The 24,875-nt window shown below is 36.5% G+C and overlaps 4 protein-coding genes across 5 annotated transcripts in view; 3 read left to right on the top strand and 1 right to left on the bottom strand.

Annotated features, from left to right (window-relative positions):
• The window catches only part of LOC100185962 (lysosomal-associated transmembrane protein 4A), a gene marked incomplete in the record, with an annotated part of 12,401 nt that extends 9,540 nt beyond the window's left edge, over window positions 1-2,861 (top strand). Inside the window, 2 exon segments of the mRNA XM_009863238.3 lie at window positions 1,712-1,792; window positions 2,403-2,861. Coding sequence (XP_009861540.1) covers window positions 1,712-1,792; window positions 2,403-2,495 — 174 coding nt within the window.
• A 1,042-nt stretch (window positions 2,862-3,903) lies between these two features.
• Window positions 3,904-14,638, top strand: LOC100182897 (E3 ubiquitin-protein ligase AMFR). Of its 2 annotated transcripts, none has more exons than XM_002127562.4 (14): window positions 3,904-4,321; window positions 4,772-4,942; window positions 5,592-5,734; window positions 5,884-6,081; window positions 6,672-6,847; window positions 7,250-7,433; window positions 8,064-8,184; window positions 8,638-8,761; window positions 9,629-9,705; window positions 10,872-11,024; window positions 11,666-11,757; window positions 12,327-12,510; window positions 12,996-13,088; window positions 13,302-14,638. In XM_002127562.4, exons 1-14 carry the CDS (start codon window positions 4,060-4,062, stop codon window positions 13,727-13,729), a joined length of 2,406 nt encoding a protein of 801 aa, XP_002127598.1. In that variant the 5' UTR covers window positions 3,904-4,059; the 3' UTR covers window positions 13,730-14,638. The 2 variants fall into 2 exon arrangements, with proteins under 2 accessions (XP_002127598.1, XP_026694512.1); XM_026838711.1 differs by having other exon boundaries at window positions 3,918-4,399.
• An 87-nt stretch (window positions 14,639-14,725) lies between these two features.
• LOC100183597 lies at window positions 14,726-20,952 on the top strand. Its single transcript, XM_018815839.2, has 12 exons — window positions 14,726-14,947; window positions 15,128-15,319; window positions 15,914-16,085; window positions 16,574-16,699; window positions 17,112-17,274; window positions 17,675-17,875; window positions 18,265-18,380; window positions 18,768-18,960; window positions 19,416-19,592; window positions 20,055-20,216; window positions 20,452-20,670; window positions 20,737-20,952. The coding sequence occupies exons 2-12, from the start codon at window positions 15,156-15,158 to the stop codon at window positions 20,766-20,768; spliced, it is 1,725 nt and encodes a 574-aa protein (XP_018671384.1). The 5' UTR covers window positions 14,726-14,947; window positions 15,128-15,155; the 3' UTR covers window positions 20,769-20,952.
• LOC108950332 (doublesex- and mab-3-related transcription factor 3-like) lies at window positions 20,760-24,671 on the bottom strand. Its single transcript, XM_018815840.2, has 3 exons — window positions 23,628-24,671; window positions 23,334-23,514; window positions 20,760-21,937 (listed from the first exon to the last, which is right to left on the bottom strand). Exons 1-3 carry the CDS (start codon window positions 23,808-23,810, stop codon window positions 20,964-20,966), a joined length of 1,338 nt encoding a protein of 445 aa, XP_018671385.2. The 5' UTR covers window positions 23,811-24,671; the 3' UTR covers window positions 20,760-20,963.
• Between the last annotated feature and the right edge of the window lie 204 nt (window positions 24,672-24,875).

Genomic DNA, 24,875 nt, shown 5'->3' with positions numbered 1-24,875 from the left:
TGTTTACATTAGATCATGCGCTGTGTGTTCAAAGAAAATGTCTGAGTTGGCAAATAATTGAGTTTATAGCTCTTTAATACAGCTTTGTACTAAATTCATGGCCTGTTACACTTAATTGGAAGTTACATAGTTCTGTGATTGGAAGCTTTAAATCATTTAGTGCACAACATGTTCTCTCTTGCGCTATATCACCCATGCACACACACACATGCGCATACATATGCACATACACACACCTAGAGTTTTTGAAACAATGGTTTAACACTGGAGATTAAAGTGAATTGTAGCTCATAATACATAGGTACATAGATAATTTGTTTGCTCTAGCCTAAGGCATAGTTGTTCCATTACTCAACAGGATATAATCTTGTTGTAATGCCAAGTATAAGGCGTAATGGATTACGTTTATCTATTCAAGTGTGATAACGAAAAACATCAAATCCAAATGAGGATATAGTTATGTGAGCAAAAACTACATTATTACAACTTATCAACTATGAAATATAATGAAGTCACTATAATGTACACAGTACACACTTACTGTTAAAATTTAGTTTTATAGTTGGACTTTGGAAGATGTGTAATAGTAATATTTAATCAATTAGTTTAAGCAAATTTGATATAATGACCTGGAAATTATATTATTAATGTATCAAAAAAACTATTTCATATAGTAATAGATATAGTGAAACGTTTCGATTAGTAAACTGTTTCAATTCAAACACACAAATTTCAAATAAACGCTTAGCCTACTCGTAATACTGTTGCTGCCAGGCTTATTATATTTGTATTTGTACTCTTCCGCCAACAATTTTGCTAAATGACGTTGTAACCTATCAAAATTCTTTCTGGAAAAGCCCATAACAAGTAGAATTACTGCTTATGTTGCCAAAAAGGGGGCTTAACTAGTACATATTATTTTATGTTAATTTGCAACATATAGCAATAAAAGCAGTTGTATCTTCTCTTTTTTCTCTTTTATGGGTAAATGTCAAGGACCTGGGATTTAGGCCAGATTTGGCCCATTAACCCAACACCCCGAAATCCCATTAAGGTCCGGTGCCGCGACACTGCATCACATTAAGACACGTTATTTCCACAACATTTTTTTAACCCCATGTGCTTTTTTTATTTCAGTTATTCACACTATTCAACTTTGTGTATGATTTTTTTCCTAAAAATTGGTTCTATTACAGTGCCCACAAATGCCGCAGGAATGGAAGGATTGGTTGATGTCAGTTGACGAGCGTTGGTTGGCATGCATTGTATTTACCATCCTTTTCATTATCATGGTCATTAAGTCTTATCTGATAGCAGTGGTGTACAGATGCTACAAGCACATTACGACACAGGTAATGCTGGAGTGTAGGGTGTCAGAACTCCTTTTTTATATTTCACCATTTGGTTAATATGCCTGGGACTGTACATTATATACATTCATGTTTTTCAGTTTTTTATCTAAAATATTTATTTAATTGGTGCCTTTGGTGGTATTTTTATTAGTGCATGTGTGTGTAAGCAAATCTAAATTATGTTCAAATTAAATACAAAAACTGTGCAGTATGTAAGAGAATAGTAAACCTTTTCTGTGACTGTTTACTGTCAAATGATTCAATAACATAAAAGCACAATTTAATTCTAGACTAGAAAGACAAAGTAAAACCTGTACTTTATAATTTAATGGTACCTTCAATTTAATGTACTTTTACAGCAGGTTATTCTTCGTCAACGTCAAGATCCAGAAATTATGTGCGTGTCAAACAACAAGGAAAAATCTTGCCCAATTTACAAGGTATGTGGTACATACTGTTACAAACCGAACAACAATCTACATAGTTAAACCAGACCAGCTGTTGTTACAATGTGGTAAAGCTATAGAAAACAAAGTTTGAGCACTGGAGCTTAACTGAGTAGTGGTTTTATAAAAACACTCGAACTCATTGGTATTTCTTAAATTCTTATTGAAGACATACATTTTTGCTCAAAACACATATATATATATACTGTGTTAAAGTCATATTTAATGCATTTGAGCACGTAAGGCCAAGCAGCGGCTTATTTTGACATTGCTCTAGTTCTGTAAGCAACATAACAACATAGTTGTTTACTGAGTGAATTCCTGTATGATTGTATCACTAGGATGGGAGAGTAAACAAACCATGACTTGCTTAGTTAGCAATATGGTTTCTTTGAATGAAACTTTTTACTTAGTTGTTGGGTTTTTTTTTATGAAAGATTAACTTGATGATTTATTAAGCTTTTTTGGAGCAGAAACATCAAAATAAAACCCGAAATTATCTAAAAGGGTATTAGGTTTCATAAAACATTGCCTTTAATTAGATGTGTTTAGTAGTTTAAATTAAAATAGCAGTTAACTTAATAATAAATACTTTATTTCACAGCCACCAAAATATGAAGACATTCAAAAAGTTCCACTTTTTGATGACATGGAGGAAATTGACACAAAACCAGCACCACCCCCGTATGCTGCTTAAGGCAGCCCCAAACCCTTGTACATAAATAGCTTAGATTGCTTAACACCTGCTGTCCAATCACTTAACATTGCATCACCAAGATTAGTTACGCAGCGTAAACTGTTTTAAAACAATGATTTTAATGTGTTCATGGTAATTAAACTTGTTCATTATAACTGAAAACATTAATTGTAATATAGTACTATACTATTCTATTCGGTTTTTACTGTCGTGCTGTGAAGCTTGTTCACGAAAGGTTTAGTAATTCTATGTTTAGATTTGAATCTGTAAATGTGCGGTATATAAATTTCACACAAAAGGGATGTTGCCTGTGCTTTCTCTCTAGAGCGTGATATATTTCAATAAAACATATTAGTTGTGGCGTAACCGAGACTGGTTTGTTGACACAGGAAGTTTTGTAGGTATGTTGCAACATGCCCTTGTGATCGTAGTGTACAAAGCAGACCAGACGAAACTGTAGAACGTTCTGGACGACCAAGGGCACGCGCGATCGAACGCTTAATCCACTGTTCTAGTGATAATGTCATTGCTCGAGGGGTTCGATGTTGATTGAATTGGTATTAAATAGCATGGAACAGATTAAATCCTGCGTGTTGTGGTTCAAATATCGATTAAACCAATTTTACAAAACACGTGTGGTTGTCATATTGCATTTGGAACAAATTCGAAATCGTGTTAAATCACAGAAATATTTTTTTATTTCTGTGTGTTAAATACACTTTAGCCTATGATTTTTTTTCTGTGTATAAACATAATCTTATACGGACTATAGGTTGAATCAGAGTATACTAAAGTTTTAAACTTTGTTTAATATACTCTGGCTGAATACTATAAACAAAACTTTTTTTATGTATATGCTAACATTATAAGGCTTGATAAAATTTTGGAATGTGGGACTTAGGTTTTGACGTTATGACAAAATGGACAAATGGGAAACTGTAGTTATATATGTTGGAAATATTCAGATACAGGTATTGATTTTTATAAAAAAAATACAACAACATAGAATGAAACCAAAAATATGTAATAATCGCGTGATTGAATTTGTGAACCTCTATTATTAACTTTAAATGCAATCCGCCGCATTGTCCTTGTTTGATAGCAAATTAAATTTCACTTTACGATGATGTGTAGTTTAATATTTTGACGTAAATGGAAAGTTCCGGTATGATATAAAATTATAGCACAGTTATAAGCTACGTTGTTTGGACATCGTTAATAATCATTGCTTTAAAATGATAAAGGTTACTCTACCATAATATGACTGTAAAATACGTAAAAAGAAAACGGAAGTGTTTTAATTTATGTATAGATGTTGTGTAAAGTAAATTCGGTAGTGAAAATGCAAAAGTTTACAGTTATAAATTGGTAAGAGTCGCAGCTTTTTAATATAAATTTATTCTTATAGAACCAAAAGTAATATAATATAATGTGAGTGACAAGTGCAATTTTAATATCAAACTTTTACAAATTCAGCGAAATCCAGCGTTGAAACCTTGATTTGTTATTTTTCTCATTGGATCGTGTACAACGAAGAACAAAACTGAAGTAACATAAACTTAAAATGCCGGCTATTATTATATTTCGGAGGTTTCCAATGCCCAGTATATCTGTATACTCCACTGCCAGTTTCATACTGTTAAGTCTCTCAATTTTATGGGCTCATACAACTATACTGGAAGAAAGAGAGAACTTTTTGCATCCCAAGCCAATTGTAGCTGCGAATCCAGAAACCAGGAATGGGGAAAACAGTATTGAAAATATTAAGAAACCAGAAGTAGTTTTAGAAGCAGAAGTACCTGGAAACGAAGCCGTAGAATCTGATTGTGAGTTGCGGGATTTTTTTTATTTCTCAGTCTGCAGAATATGGCAGTTGCTGACAAGATCTTGGGCGTGCAAAAAGAGTATTTTTTGCTGTATGCATGCTATCATTAAAAATCTTACGAGTTATCACACATCTGGGATATATATATATATTATATATATATGCCCTGCTTTTTATATTGAAATATACCTGTTATGTTAAACTCGTAATTAATGTGTCTTTGTGGGTGAATATTTTTATGGTCACTGTTTTAATATTCAATATATAAGTAGCATGTAACAAATGTATCTTTGGGGTAGTTTTTTGCGGGAAATATATGTTTCAATATTAACAATATTTAACTGTGTTATAATTAATGTATCTTTATGGGTGACCATTTTTGGGGGATATTATGCAGTTTTACAAATCAAAATATATATAACTGCTTTGTAAGCATGTAATTTACCTACAGATAAAGATGTGAATGTATGGACTTATCCCACACAAGATCCAAACGCTTCCCAACCTCCAACTTCTTCTGTTACTCTGTCAGTGAAGAGAAAAGTTCATGAAGATGAACAACCTTATATCGGAACAGAAATTGCAATGGCAATTGAAAATGGGGAATATAGTCATGCATATGGTGTGTTGGAACTTGGATATGGATAATAGTTTATTAATATTCTGTTACTCTCACTACCAGGCTTAATGTAATAATTGTTTAGCGGCTTATCTGGTATGAAATGTGGTGTATTTCTGAAAGAATGTATTTCTGAGGTTTCCTCTGTCAAATGGCAGGACTTCATGCAAATAATATAAATATATATATATATTATATATATATAATATACCAATATATGTATATGTGTGTTAAGTGTGTCATTGTGCCAAAAGTGTTAAGTCCTATAGTACAGATGTAGAGTTTCAGGTAGTTAAATTATTCGTACCGTATATTGGTAAATACATTGTACTCAGTTCTTCTTCCTTTTTGCTTATGTGTCGGGAAAGTTTCATCTTTATAGTGCACAAATTATAGTTGCTGTTAGGTGTGTATGCAAACAAGCAAAGTCAAAAAATTTTCAATGATAATCACATTTATCCATGAGGCTTCTAATATTTCATAACAATGGGTTTAGCTGCCATTTTACATATCACTTACATTTAAAATAAATAAATAATGTATATACCGCTTGTTAAATCCCTTGACTATGTATTATATGCTGGTTTTAAGATATGTCTACATAATATATCTGATTTTGTAGCTTGTATGTTAAAATCTTTTCTTTTTTTAGGTGTATTTACTCTCATGCTGGATGAACCAGTTTGCCTGGTGCTTGCGGTCAATGCAACATACTGTCTACTTGCAATAATTGTACAAATTATTCAAAAACTTGTCTTCGGAAAGTTAAGGGCTATTGAGCGGCAACATATGAGGGTAAGATCATGGTAATTATGTTTATATTAAGATCTAAGAATTATATACTCTTAAATGTTTCAAATTGGGGTACGAAAAAATATTTGCCCATGCTGATGCCTATGCAAGAGATATTTAATTACGATTCGTATAATTTTTTTTTTATTTAGGACAAATTCTGGAATTTTGTTTTCTACAAATTCATCTTTATTTTCGGAGTAATGAACGTTCAGTCGCTCAACGAGGTCATAGTGTGGATATCGTGGTTCACGGCGATCGCGTTTCTCCTTCTTCTGACCAAACTCTGCAAGGATCGATTTGAATTTCTCTCTTTTTCACCGAATACTCCCATGTATTATCACTGGAAGGTAACTGTAACTGCAGTAGTTTAGTTTCCATTTAAAAACTCGTGTTGCTGACTGCTGTGTGCAGGTTTTTATGTTTTTACTTTTAACAAATTATGGGATGCCATTAGAAAAATTCAGTTACACTCGTCACTCGTATTTGTCAAACAGTTTCTATTTCAAAACTTGTTGCTACTGTTATAGCACTGATTGAATGCAATGTAACCGATCCATGTTTTTTATGCTTTTTAAAAGTTTTATTACTTTTTTTACACTTTTTTAATAAAATCTGGGATAACTTTGGAGAAATATATTTACACTCAAACAGTCGTATTTGTCAAACATATCGATATATGTTCGAATGCAATTTACTGGATCGGATTCATTATGTGCATTCCTATCTGCTTGTTTGAACAGACACCTGACTGCTATGTAAGACTTTATGAAGTCTTGCCGTCTGGCAAACAATACATCGAAAATGCATTTTTGTTTTTTCGATCAGCTGACTTAAAACAATATTTACATTATGCCTGGTAACGTAACAGAGTATCAATTAAAAATTGTTTTTATGTAAAATTTTCATCTATGAAAATTTAAATACTTTTGCAACACAGGTTCTTGGTCTGATGGGATTTATTATATCATGCTGCTTACTACTGACAGTGTCATGCGTTACCAAATCGTTTATGTTTCAAGCCAGTAGTCCAAGTTACAGTGACATACACTCAATAACCTTCATGCTTGCCGAGTGCCTTATCATAACTGTTAAGTCTTTACATGTTATTATAAGGTATGTATGTTCATTGTATTTTGTAGCTAGCCTAAACAGGAGCCTACTCTTGTGTCATTAATATAAATTGGTATTTTTAGGTTTAAAATCCCTATTATTGAAGGTTACACCTGAAAAACCATAATATATGTATATTAGTATATATATATATATAAATATATATTTTTATGTAGTTTAATAATGCTAACTATAAAGTAAACATACACATATTTTGACCCCAGTGACCAGAATTTAAAAATAATGTTGACTAAATAATAAAATGCACCAAATCCCTGTATGTGCCTGCCTACCCTGCCACCCTAGGTTAGGGGCCTATTTTGTTGACAACTTTTAGTTTAACTGCATTTTAACAGCATCACCCTAGATTGTAATAAAAATTAATAAAAAACATTTCCATATCAGGTACTGCATTCACTTATATGACATCCAGCATGATGAGTTATGGGAAAGGAAAGCAACTCTCGTCTACCACGTTGATTTATCCATGGAACTACTGTCTCTATCAATCAACTTTGTTCACCACCTTCATATGCTGTTCTCGGGCAATATATGGCTGTCCATGGCCAGCTTGGTCATTTGTATGCAGGTGTGTATGAAGGGGTTAGTTTTGTTTCTGTTCTACATGGGTGAGGTAATGCTGTTTTTCCTTTTAACCCATTTGCTGGTAGGTGAATAAAGCTGGTAGTTGTTAGGTGTGTATAAAAAAGTTTTGTTTTTATTCTACAGTGAGGCATGATAGCTGGTAGGTGTGTATAAAGATAATAAAAAAAGAAGTAAGGCATGGTAGGAGACAGGGAATTAAGGCTAGAGTTTGGCACTTACCCCAACTCCTAGAGTTTGGCACTTACCCCAACTCCTAGAGTTTGGCACTAACCCCCCCAGAGATATTTCATGGGTCGCCATATAAGTAATTACCCCAACACCCAGACATGTTTTTAAAGAAGTTAACATTAAAATTGTTTATTAACATTTTAGAAACATTTTCGAAGTGCCACATCTCAGCTCGTGTATCTTAATAGTAATTAGTAATATCATAATTTTAGCAAACCATTAATAATAAAAAGTTACTTAATTTTACGTTAAAACGTCAGAAATAATCACTATTTTTAAACCTAATACTGAATAAGTGAGTTGTTAAATTTTTATCATAGCACTGCACTTGGTGCCAAAAATTCCAACATAATTTCTTTAAAACCAATCTCCCCCAAACTTTCAGCTGAGGTACATTTTCTCCGAGATCCAAAAACGGCTTCTTCGTCACAAAAACTACAGACGGGTAGTAGCAAACATGGAGGCTCAATTTCCAGAAGCTACAAAAGAAGAAATTGAAGCCCAGGGTTTGTTCTATGCTCGTAGCCTTATTAAACTTATCTGCCTTTTTTTGTAACTTAGGGAAAAATCATTGAATAATATAGCGGATGTAGTATAATTTTGCTTTACTTTTTATATAGACGCTTATCAGTAAAGTAAAAAAAACTAAGGTGTGCTAATATATATGATGTCACATTGTCAACTATCTTTCAAAAGTTGCAGTGGCATGTCATCCCAAGTTACCCTAACATTACAGCTATGGATGTGTTGGTTTTCTCTTTAGTTAAAATTGAGCAACAAAAACTAGTATTGTATATTATGACCCTTTTTCCTATATTATGACTTCCAATTTATTATGACTTTTTCTCTTATACCGTCTTGTACAGTATTATGTATTAAAATACATCTAAACTCCACTGTGTTTAATTGCAAAAAGATTGATTTTCTTGTAACCTTTGTCCTATACCAACATATTACAGAAGACCAATGCGCGATTTGTTGGGAACAAATGGAGACCGCCCGAAAGTTACCTTGTGGACATTTCTTCCATTCACCATGCTTACGCTCATGGCTTGAACAAGACACAACGTGTCCTACATGCAGGTACGTGGTTTAGTCACTATTCTGGGGAAAATGGGCCAATCCTGGCAAAAAAAAGTTCCAAGGCCAGTCTTGCTATAAAACCTCACCCATATACAATTGAATTTCCTGTACCATCATAGAAGTGTATAATTTGCAGAAAATTGTAAAGCAAGGGTGCTGCCCTCTTTTTGCTATAAAATATGCAACTATAATTAATACTTAAGCATATACTAAAAATACCCATTTCCCATAGTGTGTTATGCTGTGGAACCTCATCCATATAGAATAGAATGGTGCTATTCAAGAGCCTTTAAACAGAGGCCTAAATTCCCTAAATGAATGTGTTAATATTTTGATTGTTATAATTCTGAATTTTCTTTATTTATTCCCACGCCATTTGAAAAAAATGTCACTTTATTCTTACCTACTGATGTGTTTTGCCTTGACAGGGCGCATGAGGTGTTGTAGCAAAACCTTTGGTTTTTAAAACCACACGTTAATACACCAACCAAATATTACAGATTGTTTACCAACTGTTACTGTCACATAATGATTACTATGCATACTGCCGACACATCATACCAAACACACTACAAACACATATGGTAGCTTTGTTTACAAAGCATCAATCACTTTTATATTACTACCCATTTATAGTGCCAACTTTTAAAAACCTGTTCAAGACACTTTAATCAGTGTAAAATAGGATGTTTTTTCATTTATTTAGTAGGCTATTCATGTACTCAATGACTTGTACTTTATACACCCACTTTACTTGCTTAATCTAATATTATTATATTTATATGTCAACCACCCTACATACATTACATACCACACCAATTTAACAACCATGATTCTATAATTTTCAAATATGAAATTTTATAACAGAAAGCAGTTGGACATCAGAAACACAAACCGAAGGAATGTTCCGGTCATGTTGGGCCCTGATGTGCTTAATGATACAGGTCAGTTATGTTACATTATATAGTAGGGCAGATAAGGTTTTATAAATCTATAAATTTTCTTTGTTTACTAGTTTACTACCAAGTGGTACGACAAATAAAAAGGTGTCCCATGTTTCCCGCCCTATTGGTATTAGAATACAGTTATATAAATCTGTAAATATTTCAATTGTTATACTATAACAGGAAAATACTTGTTAGGTCAGATGCTATTATTACCAATTATTGAGCAAGACAAAATTGTCATGCCATTACAGCCAAAAGAAGCCGGTATTTTTGAATACCGATGCCACGTAATGTTCCTCATTCACAGTGGTTTACATAGTGATACATGACACACGATATCGTAAAATATAACTTCCTCTGCCTCATATTGCATATGACGCCATACATGCATAGCTATATTGTTGTAAACCAAGAGCCATTATATGTACATGTGCTACATAAGAGCTTTTAGCTAAAATTATTGGGTATTAATATTGATACATTTTACAGTTGAATATGTTATGTGTTGGCATGCCATGGACCTGGGATTTAGGCCTGAGTTGGCTCAATTACTATAAACTGTCATACACAGTCAAGGCCTCTATTATATATATATATATATATATATATCATAAGAACACCATATTTTATATAATATGCACTGTTAGTGTAAGATGGTCCATGTTTTAGTTCTATTTCTAAACAGAATATTCACAGATTTTATAACTGTATCCTCGACTCTAAAAAAAACAGTGTTTAGTCTTTAGTGTTAAAAGCATGGAATATTATGTGCTAACAATATCCATCTTACCCCACAGTACCATAATATGTTAACTTGATTTTAAAAAAAATTTTATGGGTGGGTAGGCTGGGAAATCCGATTGCCCTACAACACAGTTCAGTTGTGTTTGCTTCATAAAATCAAGTCCATAAAACTTTAGTATTTGTATAGTGTTTCCTATTAGTCAGCAAAACTTTAGTGCTAGTGTGGAAGCACCATCTAGATTAAATGGTTTAGAAGCAATTTGTAACTGTCATAACCTCTTAAATTTGGCCTTTTATGAGTGTCTAGTAAGAATGGGTTGTTTAACTTATGTTTTCTATGTTTATTTTTGTTGTTTAACTTCTGTTTTCCATTGCCTTGTCATTTTCCCATGAAAATAAACCTAAAAACTCCCATCCAGCCCCTAACCCTGCTGCTGGTGCTCGCAACCAAGCACCAGGGGTGGTTCAGCACCGGAACCATTTCTGGCACTTTGATGGTTCAAGGTTCGCTACATGGCTGCCAAGTTTTTCTGTTGAGGTCATGAGGTCAGCGCATGGGGCACAAGCCATGGGTAAGTCTGGTGTGAGTATGTTGTGACATAAAAATGGGTTCGTCTGGTGGTGTATGGACTGTGACATAAAAATGGGTTCGTCTGGTGGTGTATGTACACATTGTAACATAAAAATGGGTACGTCTGGTGGTGTATAGATTGTGACATAAAAATGGGTTCGTCTGGTGGTGTATAGACTGTGACATAAAAATGGATTCGTCTGGTGGTGTATGTAGTATACACATTGTAACATAAAAATGGGTACGTCTGGTGGTGTATGGACTGTGACATAAAAATGGGTACGTCTGGTGGTGTATAGATTGTAACATAAAAATGGGTACGTCTGGTGGTGTATAGATTATAAGATAAACTGTTTATGTGGCATAGGCACTAAATGTGGGGTGACTGGGTAGTCAGGTCTACCCAGGATTTTTCGTTTTTTTAACATGGCTGGCAATTTAGTCAGAATGACCACTGGGTTGGAGCAATTACTGTTAAGTTTTGCTCAACACTGATGCCAGAGGTAAGTCATTTGGTGAATACGTTTCACCAGCAGACTAATATCTAATATACACGAAAACACTGTCTACTACTATATATATGAAACACTATCTGATATACGCAAACCTGTATTTGAATAATAAAATATATAATATCCACAGTAACCACGACAACAGGATTACCAGCCAACCAACAGCCCTCCAATTCACAACTTGATACAATGGTTCGTGAGGTTCAAGATATTTTTCCACAGGTAAGTCTGTAATATATGTTGCTAGATATATGATTTTTAATGTGTTTTAAATATAAAAAGAATGTATAACACAGGTTAGTACTGGCACTTAAGTCTAAATAGTAAATACATCTTAAATATAAATTGCAGAATTGTAAAGTGGTGTGGATTTTTACCTATCAGTAGCAGGTAAAAAAGCGCGCCTACCTCTAACCTACAGGTTATGGGTAACTCATAAGCTGGCACGAAATGGAAATACGCAGCAGGTGCTGCACCGTCTGCATAATATCCAGAGTAGGCCGGCCTCGTCTGCACCATATAAAACGGCGCCTATGAGAACACCCATGTGGCCGTGTTTTAACGACTGTCATTTCTCAGCCCGGCGAATATATAAATTATAAAAAAGTAATTCATTTATGGCTGTTTTTTCTTAAAACGATTCTACTCTGTTGTATGGGTGAGGCAGAAGACTTTGGATCTAACCCAAAGTTGAGCAATAAATCCATACATACAGTCAAACTCAATGTTTAAAGCTTAAATATGTCTACCCCTGCTTATACTGCTTCTAACCGCTTTAAACTGGTTTTCAGATCCCAGCTCAAGTAATCCGAAATGATCTGCAACTAACCGGTTCCGTTGAAACCACCACAGATCACATATTGGAAGGTCAGGTGACCATTCCGACCAATCCAAGGCTCCCAACAGCGCCACCGGTGGCAACACCTGACGACGAACACTCAACATTTCAAATACAGACACCACCATCAGAAACAGGTAATAGAAATAATAATATTATCTTTATTTGTCTCTTCGATTACGGTAGCGAAGATTTTGTTAAAACACGGTTACAGTTAAAAACACATTTACATTTAGTCGGAGATTTTTTATACTTGTATGGCTGGGTAATGACAGTTGTTATAACACAGTGTTCAGTTTTTCCTCTGACACAGCCACAGGGGTATTACAATGCATAGTTATCCATTAATAAATAAAACATTATTGTAACTTATTTATCCACACTTGGCGACAACGACATTCATTATAACAGGCGAGTTCTTTTTCATACTTATAAACGTGCATAACGGTGCATTATTATGCAGAGTTATCTCTGGATAAAATAATGAATGTAACTTATTTTAACCTTAAGTACCATTAGTTGTGCACCTTTGATTTTTAGGATACATATCCATTGAAAATATGAATATTTATCTTTACTTGACATGAAAAAAAATATCCATTAAATTAATATTGTTTCACAGCACCCGGCACTTTCTTGCGTCGACGTCTCGTTCCAAGTTCTACGTCACCAACTACACAACCAACAACTTCTACACCGTCTACTTCATTTCAAGGTACATGTTTTCATACTTAATATTTTAGGAGGTGGGAAAAGATTAGACACTTTTTCATTCGATTTTCTCGTCCTATTTGGTAGTAAACAAAGAACCATTGAAGAATTATAAAAACGTATCATCACGGACCACTGTTAGTTGTTTAATACACGATCAGGATATTTGGATATGCTCGGTGTCCCAATTTTTTATAAAACTATTAATTTTTTGTAGGATTTGCAACTCAAGACGCAGCATCTACTTCCGCATCATCTGCTCCCCCATCCTCCCCTACAGTGGTCGGAGGACGCTTTTCCAAGGCTCCTCAGGAGCGTGAGCAAGTCCTACAGACCCGACGGGACGAATTAATCCGTCAAGCGCGTCTCAAATATCTTAGTAACAAAAAAGTCGACAAACCAGCAGGGTCTACCGCCGCTAACGAGTTCCCGCTGGCGAAATTTAACACTAACTCAACACAAGTAGATACAGAAGAGCCTACAAGCGCGAGTCAAATACTAGAAGATGAGCTGCAGCTGACCAGCGGTTTCGGCCGCTCCATCACGCCACCAAGCGGCACTGCGATGGAGGGATTGCAGCGCGTTCAAGGTCGTGTTGAAGATAACATTACGGACGATGAAATGTCAGAAGAATCGCTCGGTTAAGTAGCTCAACTTTGCCGAAATCCTGATTTACGCGTTTCGTGTTTAATTTGCAATGAGAGTTACGAAGTGACGCTTTCCAAAGTTATTTCCAAAGTGACGCCTTCCAAATTTAAAACGGCTTTACTGAATGTACCTTAACATGAGTTCAAGCCTGCGTGGACTGTTGTACATACAGCCCTGGTAATTCTCGCTAATTCGAGCCATAGCGGGGTAAATGACGGTTTAAGTTTACAATTTACTGAACAGCCCCATATAATACTTCAGCTGGCCCAAGGTGTTGCCCAATCCATAACTGCGCATAATTGTAGACTGAACTATTTCCTATTTTGGCAACACTATTTTACGTTAAACATATTCGCGTACAGGACTCGTGCGGAGTACGTTGCCTTTTTTGTACATTACTTTATTTAAGAGATATATCATTGTGTTGTAGTTATTTTGCGGCCGTCTCGATTTAATTGCTAACATTTAGGGCATATGCACATGTACAGTAGAGTGAACAAAGATGGGACACCTTTTCATTCTTTTTTTTGCGACCCATGCGGTAGTAAACAAAGAACGTTCAAAGAATTATTAAGCCATGTGCTTACGATTCTCATTGACCGTTGTTATATGTTTAAAACACGATCAGGATATTTGGATATCGCGTGCTAAAGGTGTCCCATCTTATCCCACAGTTCTACACATAAAAACGTTTTCTTTTTTTCGGTAACGGTTCGACGAATTGTTCATTTTTTCCCTGTTACAGCAAAACAGGTTGTCTAATACATTCAGAATTGCTTACAATATTTATAGTGTTTAATTTAACATCCAAAATGTGTAGCTGCTATAGATTCTTATTACATTTTCGAACATTTGAAAACTCTTGGCAAATGTTAGTCGTTTCTTATAAATTTGTTTATCCAATCATTTATGTTACGATTTTTCCTCGAGAACAAGTTTTAAAAATTTCAGAAAATAATTTAGTGCCTTTTTCCATCATGGAAAAAAGTTTACGCCATTTCTGGCTGTATCTTTCTACCACCGATGCTCGCTTTTACACCAATACCAGTTCACATTTGTTAATCGACTAATTCGAATGTCATCTGTATAATTTCCCACGCCGCAAAATTGTTTACCGAGTGTGGACCACATCGCGTAAGCTATTTCGTTCACTGATGTTTCTACACGTTTCACTGCGAAAGACACGCGTCGTTTAGGTGCAATAAGAGAGGACAGGTAAGATGTTTATATCATTTTGATATTGCATTTTGTATTGGTATATGTAAGCTGTTTATCGGTATTTCTTAACTGCGTTTTATTGCAGGAGTTTTTAGTAGGAAAAGGGTAGTACTGCACATGTAGGGCTATTGGTATATCTAAGCCGTTTATTTGTTTTTCAACTGCGTGTTATTGCAGGTTCTTTTAGTAGAGACGAGGCATTAACATGAAGCAAGTGTTCGTTCTTGTGGTGGTTCTTGTACTTCTTAACGGAGTTTCTACAGACGACGGTTTGGAAAGTAATGAGTTTTTTGAAATCGACACAAGCAAGCTAGACAAAAATGGCCCAGTTCGATTCGGTGCACAAATATATTCAAGCACCCCTGACATGTAAGTTATATGTTTAGCTTAATATAACAAAAATTCCTGTTATTTAAAGAACGTAGATAAAAGAATAGCCTACGTTGTTAAGCATTCGTTAAACCACGCAATGGATAAGAGGTGTGGGATAGATTGTCAGTTAAAAGTCGTGGCTGCTGCACCAAAGATTATACGGTTAATACGAGAATGCATTTAATTCTGTAAACATTCTTTGCTAAATACCAAATGGATGATAAAATATAATGAAACCCGTTTTAGGTTGGATTTTTTCCACTATATTGTTTATGGACGTATTCGAAAAGGGAAAATGTTATATAAGACACTATTACCCTTTTTGCATGGTCACTTTTATGCGCGTAAGTACTCGCATATTAACTCGCAAACGCCTATGACGTTATGTGTGTTAACTTTGTTTTTGCGAGTAAATATGCGAGTGTTTACGGGCATAAAAGTGACCATGCAAAAAGGGTATAGGTCTACATTTATGAACCGGTCATTTTGAATGTCTTGACTAATAAAGCATTAATTGATCGCAGTACCGGCCTCGAACCCGTAACTTTTGAGCTAGAGGCAATTTTATGTTAAAGCACAATGTCTATACAGGTATGAACCAATAATCAAACAACTTGGATCAGTATTTAACCTTGCGCAGTGGAGCGCTGTATGGGAAGTTTCAGGCGCTTATCCAGCTCCGAGAAACGCCTCTGACGAAGAGATGGAAAGATGGGTGGATAGCATTTATAGAGTGATCAGCGACACGGTACCAATGATGAAGGTCAGTTTAAAATCCGGCATCGTTTAGAATATATTGGTTAACGTGCCTGCCTATAGCCCAGATATTGTATGTTCGAGGCACGTCGCTGCTATCGTGGGCGTGTGTGTCCTTGGGCAAGACAACACTTAACGACAATTGCTTCAACCCAGTGGTCACTAATGGATTGTCCAAATTATCAGCCATACATAAAAAAATGAAAAAATCTCCTAAAAAATAATTACCCCCGAAGTAACATACATGGTAACTCGTAAGCTGGCACGAGGTGTTAAACCCGTGTGGTAACGACTGTCGTTTTCCGGCCACGCGAGGATGAGGTAAGTTACATTCATTCATATGCTGTGATTCGTGAGCGGGACGAGGTGTATGAAATATAACATTCGTGTTATAACGATTGTTGTATTCCGGCCACGAGGATAAAGCAAGTTTTTAGTTGTTACACTATTCTACTGCCCCAGTAAAGTGACAGCACCTTAAAAATTCACTTTCAGCAAATCAGCGACAGTATGTTCAACAACAGCATAGACGTTGTAGCATACAGTGCGACCGCTCCTAACACTTACTACATGCATCCAAACCAGATGGTAGAGTTCAGAAAACGACTGAAAGCGGAAAAAGTAAGTCTTGTGGTAACTCTACCAAGTGATTTTGAGCTGAAAATTACCTGCTATCTGTTGCTTACAAATAAACCGGCATTTTAATGTTAGGGAAAGTAGTTTGAAACATGCCATTATTAATCCTAAATTGCATAAAATCGAAAATTGGTGTCTGCGTAGATTCAACCTTTGATATAGCGCTATGCATATGTATAATATCGTAGTATTATTGTGTAATAGGATATATTTTCATTCTCATTTTTCGTCCCACTTATTAGTAAACCAAGAATATTTACAGAATTATAAAACCGCATCCCCACGACTCTAAAAGAGCGTTGGTAATCGTTTAAAACACGAAATTAGGTTCTCGGTACTAAGATATCCTAACTTAACCCCACAGTACTATAAATCAACCGCCTGTTGCATCGTATAGGACGGCATTGAGGTAGAAACACCCACTGAGTTAACGAAAGAAGAATACATCGAAAAAATGCAAAACGAAAACGAGTTTGATAAATTCAATCAACTGGTTGCTGAATTCGTTCCAGATTTCGCAAAGTTTTGGGCGGTATCGTTGGACCAATTGTACAAAAAAGGTTGGTCAATTTTGCATAAAACCAACCGAACCTTTTAACGATGTACCTTTTCTTTTAACTTGAACAATAAACTTTTATGAATTGTATTACTACCAAGCTGAATTGTTTCTGCTTGGTGTAGCGACAAAGCTTTTTAACTATAGTTGTTGCATATGTTTTGCCCATATAGCTATAGTAGGGTGGGGGAAGATGTGACACCTTTAGAACATAATATTCAAATATCCTGATCGTGTTTTAAACAATTTACAACGATCTATGGGAGTCGTAAGGATGCGGTTTTATAATTCTTTGAATGTTCTTTGTTTACTACCAAATGGGACGGAAAATAGAATGAAAAGTTGTCCCATCTAACCCCCTATCCTACTATAAAATCATGCGATACCCAAACTATCATTTTCAGGCCTAAAATTTCCCTTTATCGAGCTGAGTTTGGAACCAGACAGTCGGGACTACATGTACATTGATCCGATTGATTTTGCTGAACTTATGAAAACAACTGTACAAGAAATCAAAGCGAAGGGAATACCTATGGACAGACACAAGATTTTTGCACCAGGGACCAGCAGCCCGATAGCTGCGAAACCATACGTGGAAGAAATAGGTATTGGTTGTGGTTTAATTTTAACAATGCAATTTACCGATATGTTTTCGTTGAAAAAGCCTATCCGGGAGCCCTTTTAATTTGACCAAATAAACGTAACTTTTAATTGACTGTTGTGGTAAATACCTAATAGGTTTAGTTAACTTTGGAAACTGAAATCTTTTTCATGACTGTTCAAAAAATAGTCCTCACTGAGCTAAATCTACATTTCCAATTTTTAAGTATTAAACGGAACTGTTTTCGGGTTGTAGTCACGTTGATTTGCTCCGTAACGTGTTTCACGCTTGATTTTCTACATATTAAACGGTGTTCTAAAAAATCGCAGTTTAACATAAATTAAACACTTTCCGCAAATGAGGCTCAAATACTGATATTGTTATATGTTTTAGTTAAAGACCGTGACACGTACGACGCCATTTACTCATGGAGTATTCATATTAACGATAATGGGCAATCACTGAAAGAGATTGAACGACAAATACAAGGTTTTCGACAAATTCTGCAGGTATTTAAGCTTTACTGTAAAAAATCAAATATAATTGGAAATAAACCACGGTTTCCATTGACGTAGCGTCGTAGCACACTTGCAAGAGGTTACGCGTTCAAGGCTTGTCTCTGCTACCGTTGTCGGCGTATGTGTTCTTGTGCAAGGTACTTAATGGGTTGCCCGAATTGTCATTCATACAGACTAAAACAGCCATCCATAACGTTACATGAGTTAAGATTATAAAAGTGTAACACAAATGTGGTAACTCGTAAGTTGACACGAAGTGTTTGGAATAAACACTCGTGTTATAACGACTGTCATTTTTTGGCCACGCAAAGATAAAGAAAGTTATATTCATTTAATTAAGTTTGTAGGCTATACTTTAAAATGTATAATATTTATCAGGCTACCGTCCCATCTTCCTGGCCAAAGAAGCCGATCGTCGTGACGTCATTCGGCATGACCGCTGAAGCGGAACTGGTTAACAACGGCGTCCAATTTTCTGGGGACTTAAAAACATGTTACTCTAAACTTTACGGCGAATTAAATAAGAAACCAGAAGACTTATCGAATGCGATGTGTCAGTCGCCCATTGTAGGTAAGTAGATGGGATTGGCTGTCAAAAAAGGAAGAACGGATGTAGGCCTATATAGTAGAGTGGGGGAAGATGAGACACCTTTTCACTGTAGTTTCTGGTACCATGTGGTAGTACACAAAGAACACCCAAAGAATTATGAAACCGTATCCTTACGACTCCAATGGACTGTTGTTAATTGCTTAAAACACAATCAGGATATTTGGGTGTTATGCGCTATATAGGTGTCCCGTATTCCCCTACCCTACTATATATTGAGAGAAATGTTCGTTTGCAAACCTTATCTACGATGGATACGAATATCTCACAATATCAAATATTTCCTAATCGCACTTTAAGAATTATCAACTAGGCTTTTTAATTCTTTAATAGTTCTTTGTGTACTACCAAAAGGGACGGGAAAACAGAATAAAAGGGTGTCCCATCTTTCCCCTCTCTATTATATTTTGTACCTACAGGAGTAAGATTGCTGGCCAACTTGTTCCTGCAATATTCACACACCTTCACACAATCCATATACACCCGACTAGTAGACCATGTATGGTCCATGGCATGTGATGGATTGGTGGATAGATTCAGCAAACCGAAGCAGATTCTGGTTGCATTCAAAACATTCTTACCATACCTGAATGAACGTTAGTATTTTACAATAAAATTTACTTTTGAAGTTTTATTTTGTTATTTTTATTATTAATTTTATGTTTGTTTAACCCTTGTTTTTGTTTTAGCGCGTTGAAATTTAACCAAATAATAAAAATAGTTTATGCATAGGTTTGTGTGGTATAGGGTGGGGCAAAATTGGTCATGTTTTATCGCTTTTGTATTTGTCCTCGAGGTAGCGCTAAAGGGTCAAGAATTTTGCGCAATATAGTCTTAAACATTTTTTCTGTTTAATACAATTGTGTAGTGTAAGATGGGACGCCTTTAGCACATAGAATCCTAATAACCTAATCGTGTTTTAAACAATTAACAGCGGTCTATGGAGGTCGTGACAATTCTTTTAATATTTTTTGTTTTCTACCAAATAGGACCAGTAAATAGAATGAAAATGTGTCGCACCTTTCCCCACGCTACTATACATTTCTTGTTGAATCTAGACACCTATGCCATTACCAAGCAATGGACGAATACCGAAGACTGCTTCACTGTTGGGTTAAAGTCGGACACACGTATCGTAATTGGCATGGCTAACTTAGGGCACCAAGGATGCTCCAGAAGTTTCAGTCTTTCTGGTTTAGGAGACAAAAAAGTTACAGAAGGTACGTTATAGTTTTTTAATATAGTAGGATGGGAGAAGATGGGACACCCTTCACACATGATATCCAAATAGCCTGATCGTGTTTTAAACAATTAACAACGTTCTGTAAAAGACGTGAAGATACGGTTTCACAATTCTTTGAATGTTCTTTATTTACTACAAAATGAAAAGAGAAAACTAAACGAAAAGTGTCCCATCTTCCCCCACCATACTATAACAATAACCGTTCCCGACAGCGTTTGGTGTGACTTACAACAACGGGACTGTTTCGTTGACGGCTACTGAACCATCTGAAGCACTTGTGACGAAAACAACACTCGGTTATGACGTATTTCCCGCCGAAAGTGATCCAGCTAGTGACGTAGTCGAATTTGACGTCACGCTTGTACCAAATGCAAGCGCTACGTTGGTGCTTGATTTGGGTGAAGCGGATAAAGTAACAGAGTCGGTACAAGGTATGTTTTGTGACCTTTTTTCTATAGGTTGCTGCGGCTGTGATAGTGAGTATGTCTCTATTTTAGATGAACAAAGCGGAAGGCATACAGAGCTTTGAGATTTACTGCGTTTTGGAACTGTTTTTATAAACATGCGGCTGTCGCTATATCCGCCACTTATACAAAACTAAAGACCCGAATGCGTATAACGGATTATAAGGGCACTTATCTAACAGTTGATTGGAAAAATTGAAGTACAAAATATTTATACTGTTCGGTGAAGAATAAAAATGGCGGTTCAGATTTCTGTCTCTTTAAGGCCAGTCTTCGGTTTTAGCAAAGCCTCGTGCTAAAGTCTTTCGGTAATGCGTAAAGGGTGATGTGTAATTTACTGCGCAGCGGTCTGGGAAACACGATGGTATATTGAACAGGAGGCCCCTGTTGTTTGGGTGACAAGAATTCATCCTTCGGATTCGTGTATCACTGTTGCAGTAGCTTATATAAGGTGGTAATGCGGGGTTGCGGCATTGTAGCATGCCCGGGAAGCTATAAGGGAAAACTGGAACCTGAGCGGCGTATTTCTGCAACTCCACTGCATGTAAGTTCGGATTTTGATCAATATTTCCCGTCAAAGTTAATTTTGGAAAAGTTTTTTCACCACAAACTTTGTTCGGAGAATGTACCTCACATTTTGACTTGTCTTCTAAACTGTGACGACTTCTGTCGTTTGACTCCATGGGCTTTCCTTCAACTTTCTCTTCAATTTTATTGCTTGGAATTTTTGGCTCTCCACCATCGGAAACGGAGCCATCAATCTCTATGCAATAATCGCTCTCATCTGTTGTACCGGTATCCGACGGGGCTGTAGCAACCTCAGAAGTTCTATCATTCCTCCCATCTATCCCCACTTTACGTTTATTTTCATCTTCAAATCCACTTCTCTCAATCCCCGAAAGTTTTCGTTTTTTTCGTGGTCGTTCTTCAGCAGATAAAAAGTGTTCAATTGCCTTGACCAAGTCCCCACTGCACCCTTGTAAAACGAGTTGTCTTGTCGTGTCCTTTTGCTCCGGAAAAAGTCGCTCCAGTATCTCGTCTTTAGTCAGTCGACCAGGCCGGAACGCTGATGCAATAGCGTTGTTCACGTCCAGTTTTTTCGCTGCAATTCTTGCCGAATCGACTGAACCTAGCTTGGTCGGTCCATCATCATTCGAGTTAGACCTCCCTTGGCGAAAATTCGGTTTTGCCGAGAGTGATTTTATACTTTTCTTGATTGACGTGTCTTTAGAGTCTGAAATTTAGGTAATACATCAATTATGATCGACCACTACCGATTGTAATTCGAATAAATTCACTTAGTCACCCCGTGCTTTCCGGACTAAGTTTGGTGGTGTTATCTCAACGAACATCAGGGGTGATACATTCACATAATTGCGCAAACCTCATTAGTCACAATAACTCGTAAGCGGCATCAGGCAGCGTTACCGAAGGTCAGGCGAGCGATCAACCGGGCCGCTACGTTTTGACGTTCCCGTGTCCATTCAGCACTAAACCGGTTTAAACCTGACCCGCAACACGTCAGAATGAGTAAAGATACATTGGCCGGCGACTGCCCGATCGCGTGTAGGCTGCAGACGTCTGTGTAAATTATGAAGCAGTACAAATCATCATTTAAGCGCTGTCTAATGATTGGTGCCAGCCGACCGTACCCCTATCACCTGACACCGTCCGGGACAAGGGGTACACTTGACCTTTTCCGACCCAGCAACTTGACCCGGTCAAAAATTGGCATGGGATCAGCGATTAGCTTGTACTGGTCCATGTATCCCCTGTCGTCGTACAAGTTACCAGTTAATAGCCTTACAACGAGGGGTTTCCTTGTAACATAAGTCAGCGCGAGTTTGGAAACAAATTCGCGTTCATTTTGTCCCTAGAAACCAGCGTAACGCGATTAGACATTGTTATGTCGAAAACCTGAACCCTTTGTGTCCTTTGCCAGAAATAGGTCTATTCGGTTTCCCTAACGTGTAGTTTGTATAGTTTTTCGGCCCCTCCTAACATATTGCGTGTAACCGATCCGCAAGCGCAAACAAAACATGCATATATTATGCACACGCGGTTCACCGCAAACGGCTAATGCAATTTGTCCGTGCGTTTCCAAACAAAACAGATAGAAATCGACAGCGGCCACAAATAGCAAAGCATGATCTGATAATAGGGTTGTTAAAACAAGGCATCCGCTGGCGACTGGTGAGTAAGATCGCTTGTCCAGATATAATTTACCAAGTTAAACTGAATGCGGGTTTGCGTTCTGCAAGGGATTATGAATTACTCCGTGTCCGACTTGGTGTACAGTTACATTGCGCGTACAGATTGAACATAGACAAATACATAAAGCAATGCTTCTCAATGTGAGGTCCATGGCACCCATGGTTAGGTAAAGGGAATTCGGAAAGTCATTTGTCTTTCTGAGTAGTTAATAATATTGCAATAGAAATATTTCTAAAATTTGTTTTTTTTGTTGAAAGTTTTAGACAACCAACAACGATCTATACAGTAGTCGCAAAAATACGGTTCTATAGTTCTTTGAGAGTTCTTTGTTTACTACCAAATGGAAAGAGAAAATAGAATAAAAAGGTGTCCCATCTTCCCTTACCGTACTATACAAACAGTGATTTAATACTGACCGTTTTTTATCGTATTTTTCGGTGTCTTTTTTGGATCATTTCTTCCCTCTCCATCGCTGGTCCTTTCTGGCGATGATAAACCTAGGACGTCATCGGTGACGTCATCATGCGAAGATTCAGCCGCTAATTTTAAACCGAGAGCTATAGCATCTTCTGCCGCTTGTTGCCGCTTCAAGGCGACCTGGAAATTAAAAATGTATTGTGCAGACGGAACGTCGGAAATACACTTCATGCTCGCTAGCAGAATTAACAGAATGTTAAAACAAAATTGAAAAGTCACCACATATAAGTTACCTGGGCCGCCATTACTCTCTGGCGTTCTGCTATAAGATTGCATTTAGCGCACGTACACTCACGGTGCGGACACCTTCGCTTATGGCCTTTCAACCAAGATATTACGCCGTGGTTTCGACACCTTGCACATTTCGGTTTTCGGGCTCCTTTTTCTGTAACCGGGTATGCCACCACTCCTTCCATATGGACAGAGAAAATTAATCTAAAACTGTCTTAAATTGTTTGGTACAGTATTTGATGATAAAATAGCTGTAAAACAGTCGGAAAGCAAAATGAAAAAGTAGTTTAGCTTAAAATTTAATTAAAAAACTAGATTAGCTTCAGAAATTACAGTCAAAAATGGAATGCAGATTTAAAACCACACCCGGCTCGGCGTTTAAGGTTATAAATACACGCGCATATGTTGCTTGTTTGTGGTCTGTTAATTTCCTGTCGCCCTTATACCCCCCCTACAAAAAGGTAAATCGAAAAGCAGCAAAAACATTTAAAATCGAATTTTATTCCGCATTGCAATGAAAACGAGTGTCTACTCGACAGGGCGCATGAGGATTTCAAAATATGCGTCCCATTCGGTCCTCACAGGCAGCGTTAACCAACTGCGCCCTTCATCGTATAATTTTTACCAGAAATTTTATCCCGCAATAACTGAAACCGCACTGACAAGCGTGAAGCGCTAATTCAATATCGCAAATTCACTCGGCAAGTGAAAGTGGTCGCGCCGCCATTTTGAATATACAGCGGTTAAGCAATTCAGTTCGCACTTATTCTATTAATCAACTTGACTACGGCGCCCCATAGTCTAACCACCGACGCAGCACTTGTATCAATTTTAAAGTGAATTTTAGTAAAACTGATAAATAGAAACTTCACGAAGACTCCATTTTCAGCCATAGTTCGAATTCACATTGAAATTAAACCGACAGAGCAGAATGATTAAGAACCCAATACGTTTAAATTGAAACTTGGGGTTAAATTTAAGGACAACATGAAGTGGAAAACGAATGTAAACGAAGAAAAGTAAAGTTAACTAAATACCAATTTCAAAGCAACAAAAAAACAAAAATTGTGCCAACAAAAGCAGCATCTAAAGCCATAGCATAACAACTGAATAATAAGTCAGTTTATTGCGTATCTTGAAAACACGTTTTTTATGGAAAATATTCTTAATTTGAAAACATCTTAAGCGAATCCACCTCATACAATACAAAACAATAAAAAACAGTGCTTTTTTAACATGTGTTCTATTTT

Source organism: Ciona intestinalis, unplaced genomic scaffold (genome assembly GCF_000224145.3).
Source record: "Ciona intestinalis unplaced genomic scaffold, KH HT000105.2, whole genome shotgun sequence".
Classification (NCBI taxonomy): domain Eukaryota; kingdom Metazoa; phylum Chordata; class Ascidiacea; order Phlebobranchia; family Cionidae; genus Ciona; species Ciona intestinalis.
This window is presented reverse-complemented; position numbering and strand designations above follow the sequence as displayed.

Excerpts from the sequence above, each read along its gene's own strand:
- LOC100182897 (XM_026838711.1), top strand. The coding sequence starts at position 4,060 with ATGCCGGCTATTATTATATTTCGGAGGTTTCCAATGCCCAGTATATCT. Across the intron at positions 7,434-8,063 it reads GCTTGGTCATTTGTATGCAG|CTGAGGTACATTTTCTCCGA; the intron begins GTGTGTATGAAG and ends CCAAACTTTCAG. Across the intron at positions 12,511-12,995 it reads GACACCACCATCAGAAACAG|CACCCGGCACTTTCTTGCGT; the intron begins GTAATAGAAATA and ends ATTGTTTCACAG.
- LOC100183597 (XM_018815839.2), top strand. The coding sequence starts at position 15,156 with ATGAAGCAAGTGTTCGTTCTTGTGGTGGTTCTTGTACTTCTTAACGGA. Across the intron at positions 16,086-16,573 it reads ACACGGTACCAATGATGAAG|CAAATCAGCGACAGTATGTT; the intron begins GTCAGTTTAAAA and ends ATTCACTTTCAG. Across the intron at positions 17,876-18,264 it reads ACCATACGTGGAAGAAATAG|TTAAAGACCGTGACACGTAC; the intron begins GTATTGGTTGTG and ends TATATGTTTTAG.
- LOC108950332 (XM_018815840.2), bottom strand. The coding sequence starts at position 23,810 with ATGGAAGGAGTGGTGGCATACCCGGTTACAGAAAAAGGAGCCCGAAAA. Across the intron at positions 23,515-23,627 it reads AGAGAGTAATGGCGGCCCAG|GTCGCCTTGAAGCGGCAACA; the intron begins GTAACTTATATG and ends TTTAATTTCCAG. Across the intron at positions 21,938-23,333 it reads GAAAAATACGATAAAAAACG|ACTCTAAAGACACGTCAATC; the intron begins GTCAGTATTAAA and ends CCTAAATTTCAG.